The sequence below is a fragment of the Argentina silus genome, assembly GCF_951799395.1.
Source record: "Argentina silus genome assembly, chromosome: 5".
Lineage (NCBI taxonomy): Eukaryota > Metazoa > Chordata > Actinopteri > Argentiniformes > Argentinidae > Argentina > Argentina silus.
In genome coordinates this window covers 4623474-4636274 of record NC_139659.1, presented here as the reverse complement: position 1 = coordinate 4636274, position 12801 = coordinate 4623474, and the positions used below count along the sequence as shown (strand labels likewise).

At 41.7% G+C, this 12801-nt stretch overlaps 1 protein-coding gene across 1 annotated transcript in view; it reads right to left on the bottom strand.

Moving 5' to 3' along the window:
* Positions 1 to 7873: 7873 nt before the first annotated feature.
* The window catches only part of eng (endoglin), a 36275-nt gene continuing 31347 nt past the window's right edge, over positions 7874 to 12801 (bottom strand). Inside the window, exons 12-14 of the mRNA XM_083669526.1 lie at positions 12594 to 12701; positions 12272 to 12319; positions 7874 to 12011 (exon numbers count right to left, since the gene is read on the bottom strand). Of these exons, the coding sequence (XP_083525652.1) occupies positions 11890 to 12011; positions 12272 to 12319; positions 12594 to 12701 (278 nt within the window). The 3' untranslated portion in view covers positions 7874 to 11889. The remainder of the gene's footprint in view (positions 12012 to 12271; positions 12320 to 12593; positions 12702 to 12801) is intronic.

The window sequence follows — 12801 nt, the reverse complement described above, 5'->3', positions numbered from 1 at the left end:
TCACCGGCCCCCTGGTTGTGTTGTCCTCATCCGATTGGCTCACAGCTGCTCTTGAGTAACTTTATCTCTGTGTCCAGCTCCCCATCTGCCACCACTGCCTGTGCCTCTCCCTCTCCCTGCGTCGAAATGCTTTGCTACCCGCAACAGCCCTCCTCATTCATTCTAATTAAGCCAATTGAAATTGAATAGAAGCAGCTTGTTTACGAAGGGGGCCTAGCTAGCATAGCTGCTTAGCATTCTGAGAGTGAGGCCAGGAGTGTTCACACAGACAGCCAGAGGTGGGGTTTACCGAGAGACACTTTCTCCTTCTTCTATTCCACTGCAAATTTGCATTTATGTCTCTTCCTGGTTATTTCCATATCTGCTGCTGCAGGGAGGAAGGCACTGAGAGGAAATATATCAATCATGTTGTAGCTATGACTAACAAGGTTTGCTGATTGAGGGGGGTTGGGGGGTAGGGGTTAGAGGGGTGGGGAGGAGAGGGGAGGAGGGGATAAAACCATTTTTAATATGTTTAGTAAGCTAATATTCACAGTGGAGTGAGGGCTGGAGGAGGGAGAGAAGGGAGCAATTATTGGTTGGGAGTGGAAGTGGTATGCCAAACACACACACATTATTACCTTGCTTTGTTGTGTTTGTGTGAGTTCAAGCACATCCAACATGCAATAATGTGGAATTATATTTAGGTCTATTGTATTTGTTGTCAGGGGCTAACATATTTACCTCAACTCAATCCTCGGAAGCACTATGCACACAAAAACATTTTAGATGGGTTTTTCCCGGATATGGGTTTTCAGCAATGATCCACAAGTACATTGCATGGATGGTGGCACTCAAAGATAATTCTAAATATAGTGTTATTATCATTGGGATGTGTTCTTAGTGAGAATTTCTACTGAGGTGTACATTTTGCTCCCTTGGTTAATTCTCCTTTGAGCTGTTTCATTTTAATATCAGCCAAAGGGCAAATGAAATATATATCACTCGCTGAGAGCAAACACTGAATATGGATTTGTCTTCTCTCCCTGATGTTACCTAGATACCATGGAGAGAGAGGGGGGGGGGGGGGGGGGGGGGCGGAGTCGGTCGTAGGCAGATAGGGGAGGCTTTGCTTAGAATAATGACTCATTGATTGAAGAGAACGTTTTGCCTCGGTTGACAAAAAAATAAATGGGGGAAACTCAAAAAGCTCAACCACATCTTCATCTATATGATTGATTGTGTGACACCATGGCTCAGCCTGGGCCAAAGACTTCTAGTAAAACTCTTGCATGGCCTGAGAGGAGTTTGGAAAGGGTGTTTTGTCTTTCCTTTTTGTCTTTCCTTTATTGAAATTCACAGAAGACTAAGCCGTCTACAATACGATAAGCCGATGCGATAGCTGAGGTGAAAGCATGCACAACTTCAATGCTCACAGCCGAGGTGGTCTGGTGATCCCCGCTCCTAGTTGGTCACCCACATCATCCTATTCTCAGTCAGAGAAACCCTTTACTTTGATATGGGATGAGGTAGGAGCGTGAAGACCGGAGGTGCTGTATGTCACAGAGATGACTTGTCATGTAAATAGAGTTGTGTTAACCTGGGTACACTGTGTGTTCCTGCACTCTAGGACCTCCGTCTTCATTGTGCGTGCGTGCATGTGTGTGTGTGTATCTGTGTGTGTGTGTGTGTGTGTGTGTGTGTGTGTGTGTGTGTGTGTGTGTTTGTGTGGTACCACCTACGCACTCACATCTGACCATGGACAGCTTCGATGTATAGGGTTCCTTTGAATCTCTCCATTTCCTATCACCCGAGTCATTCCCTCTGGTGAATGTATGTGGGCTTATACTCTCAAAAAAAGAAGAGGCAGGACTTCCTATAGAGACAAATGATATTATCGCTGAAGGGCATCTACTTTTGAAAAGTCTCGTTGACTGCAGGGCAAGAGGAAATCTTGTTGCTCAACACGAACAAACAGAGAGCGAAAAAAAAGAAAAAAAAAGGAAAAAAAGCGAAACAGAGATTTAAACACCCACTACTTTAAACTTGACCCTGTCTCCTGTTCCAGCAACAAACTAACATTTTTTGTACAGAGGGATAGAAGCACACAGGCGAGAGCTTCAAGGCCACACATTGTGCTTCACAACTTTCTTTTTCTCCTGTTTTCTGCTCCAGTTATCATATACAGCACACCCACTCTCTGCACACACCGCCCATGTGTACATTACTGTTAGCAAGGTTCCTGTCTCTCTCTCCAATTATCTGGGTAATATAATTGAGGGCTTGGATGAGCTAGCTGATACGCCACTAGCCTCTTGTGACATGACTGTGGATCCTCATGTTGTTCTGCTGTATGCTGCCTCATGCTGCCTTAACTAACTGTGGGTAGAACTTTTTAGAATTCCAATTAGAAGCAAAGTTCAACTGTCAAATCTTGAACTGTTTAAACTCTTACAGCTCCACAATCCACTGTAACTGTTGTGACGGTTTCTGTTTTATATTCAACTACACAAGGCTCCGACAACTGCTCCCTTTATTAACAAACTACGTTTCTACCATATAGGGATCTTCGTACTTTGCGAATGTACTACATAATTTAATAAACAGCAAAAACACTTTTTACAGCTCGGTGTGTAACTTTATAGCGCATGCCTCTGTCCAGAGCAATCTCCGCTGGTAAACAGCTCTCCGAGGGGTGCGGGAGTAAATGAATTGGACACTTTGATGTGCGATTTATTTCTTCCAGACGGTCTGTCCTCTCCACACATCAATCAGGGTCTCCGTTGAGCGTGCTGCCGCCCTGTCACATCGATGACTGGAGAGACCAGTGACACAGGACAACGTCTGAGAAGCTGCTTCAAGAGAAAGTAGGGCAACACTTGAACCTGAAACATTGACTTCATGGAACAATAAGGGAATAAGGTATTCATTTTAGTGTGTAAGCACAGTTGGTTACTGTACATGAGTGTTGCCATCATGAATTTGAGAACATACAAAAAGATTACATCTGAAGTACTATGAAGAGTTTAGTTGCATCACGCGATATCCGCCATTTTAAAAAATGCATACAGTATACTCTTCTATGGATACAGTATATAGCATTTTCGAATGAAACTCTTCACATGTATTTATAATGTTGTTACATGGTATACTGTATGTTACAAAGTTATATGTTATTAGTTACCCTGGTATAAGGGGAGTCAAACTCGTTTTGGTCACAGGCCATATTGGACCAAATGCAACCTCATGTTGGCCGTAAAAAATATATATAAACCACTGTCTAATGCTGTGAGCACCGGCGCATCGTATTACAATACTCTATTACAATATTATATTATAGTAGCCTATACTCAGCCTACACTCAATGCCTCATTTCCACAGAGCTCAATATCACACTGTTACAGTCGCTTAGTCAAACTCAGATGAATGCCTCATTTACAAGATCTGTGGGCTTCTGACGGTTGGAACAAAAAATATAATTAATAAATAGGAGTGTCACTTTTTTTGTCGTGTCCTCCAATCAGAGGAGGGGGTGGTAGGGATGAAAAAATTTAATAAAAAAAAAAAGGACTAGACATTATAGAAGCAATACATTCTGACAGAACTTAATTGCTGTCTTCCCATTTCAAAGATGATTTATCCGTGGGCCTGATTGGACCACCCAACGGGCCGTGGGCCGTGTGTTTGACATCTCTACTCTATATAATGAAGTGTGAATCAAAGCATGAACCCTGTTAGAAATGGAGACTTGACGTCAAAGCTTCACAGAGACCTGTTCTATTCAGGATGAGAGAGAAATTACTGTAATGGCCATTTGAGGAGGAGGAGGAAGAGATGCCGGTGTATCACTCCGGAGGGATTCTAGTCACACGTCAGCCCTGGAGGACTTTGTGTATTTTTACGGAATGGGATTAGCTCCGAGCACACAGCGCAACCCGTGCTTGTCTACCGTGTGTGTGTGTGTGTGTGTGTGTGTGTGTGTGTGTGTGTGTGTGTGTGTGTGTGTGTGTGTGCGCGTGCGTTTGTGTGTGTGTTTGTGTTTGTGCTTGTGTGTGTCAGTACACAAACTCAAAGTGTGTAAACAACCTTGTGCGTCAGCCTCAGTGCCTCAGGGTGTGAATGTCTATGGGAGAGGCAGCTTAGTCTGAAGGGAAGTTTCTGCAGTCATGCTTACATGTAGCTTACAGAATCTAAAGTAGCCTCAAGGCTTAACCTGGCTGTTGATTCAAGACAACTTCATTCAAGACAACTTGGAAATACATTTCATTTTCACCAGAAAAGATCAGGTTAGTTCAACATCCAGTCTCACTGTTTATATTTGGGTGAGTTGTAAATGTAAACTTAAACCCGCTTATAGATTTGTGGTTACAGTCTGTACATTGGTGACTTTTTGCTCATTCAACCAACTAGCCACCAATTCTATGTGAAGTTTGAAAATGAGTTTGATAATGCTAAACTGTTACTTCACTGTCTGTTCCAAAGTTGTTGTGCCATCCCAATAAATGCATCTTGATTGAACATCTCTATACTGTAGCTTACATGCATATCCCAATGAAACTATTCTTCTGAGTGACTTGTGGGTCATGAGTCAGACATTCTCATTGCATAACCACATACTTCTACTAATGTACTGTACCTTGCAAACTCGCATCCACCATCGCCACAATATTCAATTCTCTCTTGTTTATTCTATCTTTCTCCACAGTTATGCAATACCACTCTATATCTGCTATATATGCGTAAAGAAACATGTTAAGTGCAGTTGGCTACTTTAGATTTAATGGCTCCTATTGATAGCAATCTGCTCTTTGTAACTGCCATACCTTGCGATTGAGTCACTATGAATATCTATGCAGGCTCATTGTAATGAATGGAATGAGGAATGGAACATGTGCTTGGTTCCATTCCTCATTCCTTGGTTCCATTCCTTATTCTGTGCCATCCATTTGTCCGTCTACCGATCTCTCCCTCCACCAGCTGCCTCTGATGAAGGTCTATGTGTCCCTATTTCTGTCCATGATAACATTAGGAAGAAGATGTGACAGAGTAGTCCTCACATCTTTTCATGAGCTTCTTCTATTGTATGTCCCTCCATGTTGTAACAGGAGGACACACATGGGGAAATATGCCGACATCTAGTGGTGAACAGTGGAAACTACATATATCAAATACAGGCAGACAATATACAGTCGCCAAACACTTTATTAGGAACACCTGTGCACCTTCTCATGGTGGAGGTGGTGTAATGGTGTGGGGAATGTTTTCTTGGCACACTTTGGGCCTGTTAATAGCAATCAATCATCGCTTGAATGCCACAGCCTATTTGAGTATTGTTGCTGACCATGTGCCTTCCTTCATGGCCACAATTTACCCATCTTCTAATGGCTACTTCCAGCATGATAATGCACCATGTTACAAAGCCAAAGTCGTCTCAAACTGGTTTCATGAACATGACAATGAGTTCAGTGTTCTTCAGTGGCCTTCCCAGTCACCGGATCTGAATCCAATAGAACAACTTTGGGAAGTGGTAAAATGGGAGATTCACAGCTTGAAAGTGCACCTGAAAAATCAGCAGGAGTTGCATGATGCAAACATGTCATCATGGACCAGAATGTCAAAGGAATGTTTCCAACATCTTGTGGAATCAATGCCACGAGAGCAAAGGGAGGCCCTACCCAGTATTAGTATAGTGTTCCTAATAAAGAGCAAAGGGAGGCCCTACCCAGTATTAGTATAGTGTTCCTAATAAAGAGCAAAGGGAGGCCCTACCCAGTATTAGTATAGTGTTCCTAATAAAGAGCAAAGGGAGGCCCTACCCAGTATTAGTATAGTGTTCCTAATAAAGGGAGGCCCTACCCAGTATTAGTATAGTGTTCCTAATAAAGTGCTCATGAATATTGTACATGGACTGTAAGAGCATTGCAAGACAAAGCCAAAGAGAAGGGCAATCTTATTATCAGTGTGAGGTGCACTCAAACAAATGAAATTCTCTAGTTCTCGCTTGATTTGACATGTCTCAGGCAGCCAGGCCTACCTCATCATGAGAGCATGATTCCACATCACCTTTGCAGCATTAGAACATGTTCAGCTTTGTGTGTGTGCCCTATACAAATTGAATAGCTTCAGCCAAGTCATATGGCTTAGTCAGGGTATCATTATAAAGACACTGTGATGAAGAGAGAGAGAGAGAGAGAGAGAGAGAGAGCATAATATGAACATTTCAAAGAGCTTTTCCGATAAAATAACATGTTCATGAAAAGACCTGGAATTATATGATCTTGGTTACTGAATGTACAGTAATTGAGAAAATTACACTTCCAGCACATTTCATATGGATTTCCTTCTGTAGAGCCAAAGGAGCATTAATTAGAAGGTGGATGAGGATAAAATCGTATGGTAATGATCGTTAATGGTCCCCCAGGGCTGAACATACTGAACATTAAGTTCAACACAGTTCTGGGAAAGCCATGGGTCTCTCTAAGGTCTAGTAGTGCTATGCCCTAATGGGCTCGTCAGCTGGCCAATCAACCCTAAGAGATCATAGCAACAGATGATATAATGGACCATGCTGTACAGCAAAACACACACACACACACACACACACACACACACACACCTTCACACTCCACAGGTACACTCTCAAACTCACTCACACACACACTCACACACACACACACACACACACACACACACACACACACAGGAAACAAGAACAACAAGAAGTCTAAGATCTTCACGATCAAACTTTCTCTCTCTGCTGCAGCCTCTACAGTTCTACTCAGACAAAACAGCCAGGGACAATGGAGAGAAAGGGGTGCTCGTCGGTAAACAGGCATTGTATGAACAGCTGCCAGCCCTGAAAACAAGGATACTCCAGAGAACATGGGACACTCAACAACTGCTTTTCGTGGAACCAAGCATTTTTATTTTGATCGTCATCCTTCCAGAGTTTGGACATGTACGTGACTCATGTCGACAACTGCGTTGGTTGTTTTCAGCAATCACAAAATTCAACAAGACATGTTTTCATGAAATCAGAGTTCAGTTATGATTAATTTGCTTGTAAGTTTGGTGAAATATTTAGCCTGGTGTGCATAACTGTTGTAGCACTCCACTCAAACACTCAAATTGTATATAAAGCTGATGAAAGACTTGAAACATTTTACATACAGTTGGCTCAGATGAATGAACCACACACTGTAGAATGCATACCTAATACTAAATACAGTATAACACCTGGGTTTATCTACTTTCATTGAAAGGACAACCAATAGAGTATTTGAGTGTGTTCTGTGTATTTGATTAACTATACACATCTGATCAACACCTGCACTGTCTGTTTTGTACTACATTCCGTTTGCGGTGTATACATGTGTAGAGTCACTGCTGCTAGTGTATTACTGTGTATTGCAATTTTACTGTATCATTGTGTTACTACTGCATTCTGTGTTTTCTAAGAGGAAAGCTTGTAAATTAGAATTCCATTGTACTGTCTCATTCAATCGGTAGGTGAAATAGGTGTTGTACTGTGTTGTGTAATGCTGATCTTCAACCACAGAGGGGCAGAAATGTCAACAGTGTGTACATATGTGGATAGGACTAAACATTTAAGACTACTCCTCATTACCCAATGAATCAACAACCACTACTTAAGAATACTCCATCCCCAACTATGGTCTATGCTGGTTGAAAACATCTATTATCATTGTGCTTTCCTTTCACTCATAATTACAAGTAGTGATTATTTGGACTTGCCTGCGTGAACTTGAGAGGGAGAGTGCTCTGCTCAACGTGATATAATACAATTGCTCTCTGATGCTCTGTGTCTAACACTGTGGGAGACCAACGCTTTGCGGTCGGTGGCTGGAGACCTGAAGCAGCTACTATGCTCCACAGAGTTAGCATTAGAGTTAGCACAGAGTTAGCATTGTCCTCAACCTCATCCCTAGGGCGGCAACAGGCTAATGTGTGTGTTTGACAGAGGTAACTCATGTGTTCAAACCTGTCCCTGGAGCATGGGAATAACACATCTGAGGATATTGACATCATCGTCAAAAGAAAGCACGAGACCTAATTTGGTCGGTTTATTCATTTTATTAAGACAGTTGATACACAAATAAAACATATACAGTATATATTTTTTCAAAGACAACATACAAATACATACGGTATCATTTGAGTTTTGGTCACCATGCAACAAAGGCACATAGGCAGGGGGCTAAAGGATCCCCCCCACACCGTAACACAGTAAACACTGTATATTTTTCACCATGTATAGAATCGGAGTGGTCATTTTGCTAACACTGATTGAATGCTGCTAACAATCCTGAGGGGTGACATCCTGTATAGACACATTATACCCACACAAACAAGCCTGGTTATGTAAGGCTTGTTTCTATCACAGCAGCCCAATTCAAATGGTCACAATGAGGGACAAAATGGCTCTGTACACTTATACTGTGTTTGTTCCCTTATATAAAAGAAAACAGACAAATGTACTCTTGTGAATGTTCTCCTGTGAAGGGAAATGTGTTTAATGTGCGTGGGATGCACACGTCTGAGCAAGGCCTTTATGTGCTTTGTTTGTTTTTGCTCCCTGTACTTCCAGAGAAGTTTGGATGTACAGTATTCAGGCTCTACTAGTATGATCATCACTTAAACTATTACATTATATCAGTTTTCAATTAAACAGCTGGAAACACAACATAGTGGTGCAGTTGTTTGACTAGCCTCCATTGCATGTGATGAAAAACATATTGCATGGAACCTTGCTTCCTCACATACACCTTGTAAGTTTGAGAACATCTCATCTGAAGAGCTGTGTTGAGGGGATCACTCAGTGACAAAGAGCTGATAACTGCTTCCTAAATACCTTTCCTCCCTGTATTAACACACGCACGCACGCACACACACGCACACACACGCACACATGCACACACATACACACACACACACACACACCGCTGCCTCTCTTTGCTAATGTCTATCACAGTATGAGATGACATAGGGAAACCTATCTCAGAGCAGTGTGTGTGTGTGTGTGTGTGTGTGTGTGTGTGTGTGCGTGTGTGTGTGTGTGTTGTTTGGCGTGCGTGTATCTCAGTAGAGGAAGCCCTTGTCAGTGCTTGGGCAGGGTTCTGCTGCTGGGTTAACGAGAGGATTAACTGACAGCCCGTCTGATTTTCCCTGTGTTCTGTCAGTGCTCAAAGAGAGACTGGCTGTCACTGCCCTGCCTCCCTCCCTCTCTCCTACCTACTGTACTGTTGCCTGCGTGCAGAGTTTCAGTACAGAGGGTAGCCACATGTACGCACACCTCATGCTCTGGCACCACATGACAGGTTTGTGTTCCAATATCCACACTTGCATGGGAAACAGACAGAAGCTACAGGATGTATACTTGGCCATGCATTCTAAATGATATGCTGCTGTGGATATTGGAACATTCTGGAACATTCTGGAACCAGTATCTGCATCCCCTCATACCCCATAGTGCTGCACTTTGATATCTGGTCACAGGCTGTTTACAAATGGCATCCATCAGCCTTTTACACCAGTATAATAAACAGAGGATGATTCTGCACAGGGTCTCTGGTATCAGAGGAGATAGCTTGTGTTATTGGATGGCAGGGGATCTTGGTGTGAGGGGAAAAGTTGAACTAGTGAAGTTGACACGACAATGACTGTTTACGTAACTACATTCTAGTTACTTGGGCTCTGGATTCTGACTGCAGTGACTATATTCATGCTTGTTTTTGATGTCCATAAAATTTGAGAGAAACAATGTTGGAATTATAATAAAATAAATCATAGGTTTTAAACTGGATTATAAATGCATATTAATTCACGGCCATATGGTCAGAAATGAGTACAAGTAAAAACAAAACGGTGCATTCAATAAGTGCCACAATAGGGAATAGCCCCAGTTCTTTGGAAAATAGAAAATAACACAGAAGTAATGAGATTTATAAAATAAGAATATAAAAAAACAACACTCCTACAAAATAAACTATATGGACATAACATACAGGTTTACCTTATCATATTGCACAAATACTCAAGTGGCAATTTCTCCTTTTTACACCTTTCGCTACTTTTACTTTTTTCACTACTGTCTCTCTCTATCTCTCTCTCATTCACTCACACACACATGCATGTACGCACACACATACACACACACACACACACACACACACACACACACACATAATTAGCTACACAATTTGAGGGTAAAAATATGATTTACATATGCAGCATTATTTTTGGTGACAAAACCAATTAACAATTCCACACATTTTAATCACTCATTTAAATGTGTCTCTGTGCTCTGATGAAACTAACTGCAGAGTAAAAGTAAAATGTGGAAAGAAAATAACCAAATCAATATCAATGACATTCTTTGAAATTTCGATGATTACGATATTATGCTATCTTTCAGACATGTTTGAGTGGGGTGTCTTCACGGGGTCATAATTATAACCAAGATTGGTTGTGTACAGTAAGGGGAGTATTTTCGAAGAGGTAAGACAGAGGCAATACAATAAAACTACATTTACATTTTTACATTTACACAAAGGACGGGTTCACACATACGGTTCAACCGTCTCGCACTGGTGATTCTTGGCACTTGTCTCTATTTCACTTTAGCCTAAATGACAATAATGACATATATTCCTGAGTTCAATTTACAATCTTCATTTTCAATTGTTTCTCTTCTTTACAAATCTTAATTTACAGTGACCTTTGGGTAAACCTTTTGAGTTCTGGGATTTTGAGTTTGTTTGGCATTTAGCAAGGTGAAATTTGTCTCTCTTTAGACTTAAACAATTTATGATGATTTATCTCAGGTAAATATTCAATTTCAGAAATACCATAAACCATAAGCTCTTTTAGACTCCAATGTAACATTGACTTGTATGGATATTGAGTTATAAATTCTGCTTCTAAGCAACACATGGCTCAGGACTAAACAATATGATGTAACTCAAGTGAAACAGAATGAAAGAGAAAGAACCAGAAAATAATCAGAGTAGTTCACCAGACATGCCTGTTGTCAAGCTTATGCTTCACAATCAGACATCAACATAAATTAAGAGGTAGCCTTTTCCCAATCTTTCCTAGCTCCAATAAAGACAGACACCCCTTGGGATGGGAAGAGAACGTTTGGCATTTTAGCTTTGCTGATCTGTCTGAAATCATACATGGTGTCTCCTCCAGATAACACTGACCTGAACTACAGTACTGCACAGTCTATGTGATCATCTTCAAACTGACATCCAAACTAAATCTCTAAATTGCCTGGAAAAAAGGGGGGCCTTGACATTTCTTATCACGAAAATCACGAAAAAAAAGTCAAGAGGCAAAACGGTTTTTCTCTAATAATGTTTTTAAAAGTCAATCTTTTGTCTCCCCCTGACCGCCTCGTATTGTGCTGCCATCAGAGAAGCACAATTCATTCAAAAGAATGCAGTGAATTTCCTGTTAGTTCTTAGGGGATATGCTTTGTTTTTCCTGTTGCTGGGAGCTCAAGGCCTTTTTTCCTCCCTCTCTAGCTTCCCGTCTGGGGTCTGGGGCTTTGGCTTTACTGGGGGGCTGGAGAGGTGAGTGTAAGAAGTAAGGAGGCTGGACTAGACTACTGCCGTTCCCCACCACCACCCTCCCCTCCCAAAACGCCCCCCTCTGCCCCTGGCCTCACCCCTCTCTCTGGCCCGAGTAACGAGTGCCTGTTTGATTGTGTGACTGAAAGAGGGAGTTGGAATGCTTTCTTAAGCATCATGAAAGAGCAAACAAAGAGCACAAAACCCTCTGAGTGACGGAGAAGGGAGACTGTGGTGAGGAGGATGATGATGATGATGATGAATGATGATGATGACAATAATGATGATGATGAGGATGATGAAGGAGATGGTGATCTTATGCCATGCTGCTTGTCGGCGTGCTCTGGGTGCTGCCAATGCTGGCGTTGGCGCTACTGTTCTCAGAGGGGGATGGGTTGGTGGAAACCGGTTGTCGTTTGGTCAGAGAGCAGGGACATCCTGGCGAAAGAAAAGAGACAGGGACCATGAGAGACCATCAGAAGAGAGGGTAGACAGATCAGTTTATCTTATACACAAGGTCAACCGTTTTAGTGCTTATTGTAAAGCAGCACTTTAAGCTTTATTTTAGGTATGGAAGAATAATGTAATTATCACTTGTATCTCCTTGTTCTCGATGGCTTATGTAGTCTTCTTGCCTTCTTAATCTTGCCATTGCCATGCTTCTGACATTATGCCAACGTTGTTGTTGGGTCTCTTACCTGAAAGATTTGCAGCCGTTGAGCTCACGTCTATCCCGGTGGGGTATCCTAAATCCCATAAGACAGAATGATACAATATCACAATCTAGTCAAGAATCAGAGAACATCTTTACATTGAGTGGACCTGTGTAGTAATGTTGTAATTACTCAAGTAACAACATGTTCTTACATACTATTTTTGTAATATTCATGGTAAATTGAGTTGAGCGGTCACTACTTGTTCAAGAATACTGTAATTTAGTTAATACACAGATATAGCAGCAACTTAATGTAAATCTATTTGAGGTTAACACAACTGATATGTTTTAGGACACAGACTCACCTGTGCGGATCTTGATGAACCAGAGAGCTCCAATGAGGAGAACTCCGATCAGGAACCCTCCGAATGCGATGCCCAGCACAGCGGACAGTCCGAAGTCAATACACACCGCTGCAACACACAGAGATGAAACATATGTTTACATATGTCTCATATAAAACACCTTAGGCCACTGAGATATTATTGTATCACTAAAATGCTGGCATTGTTA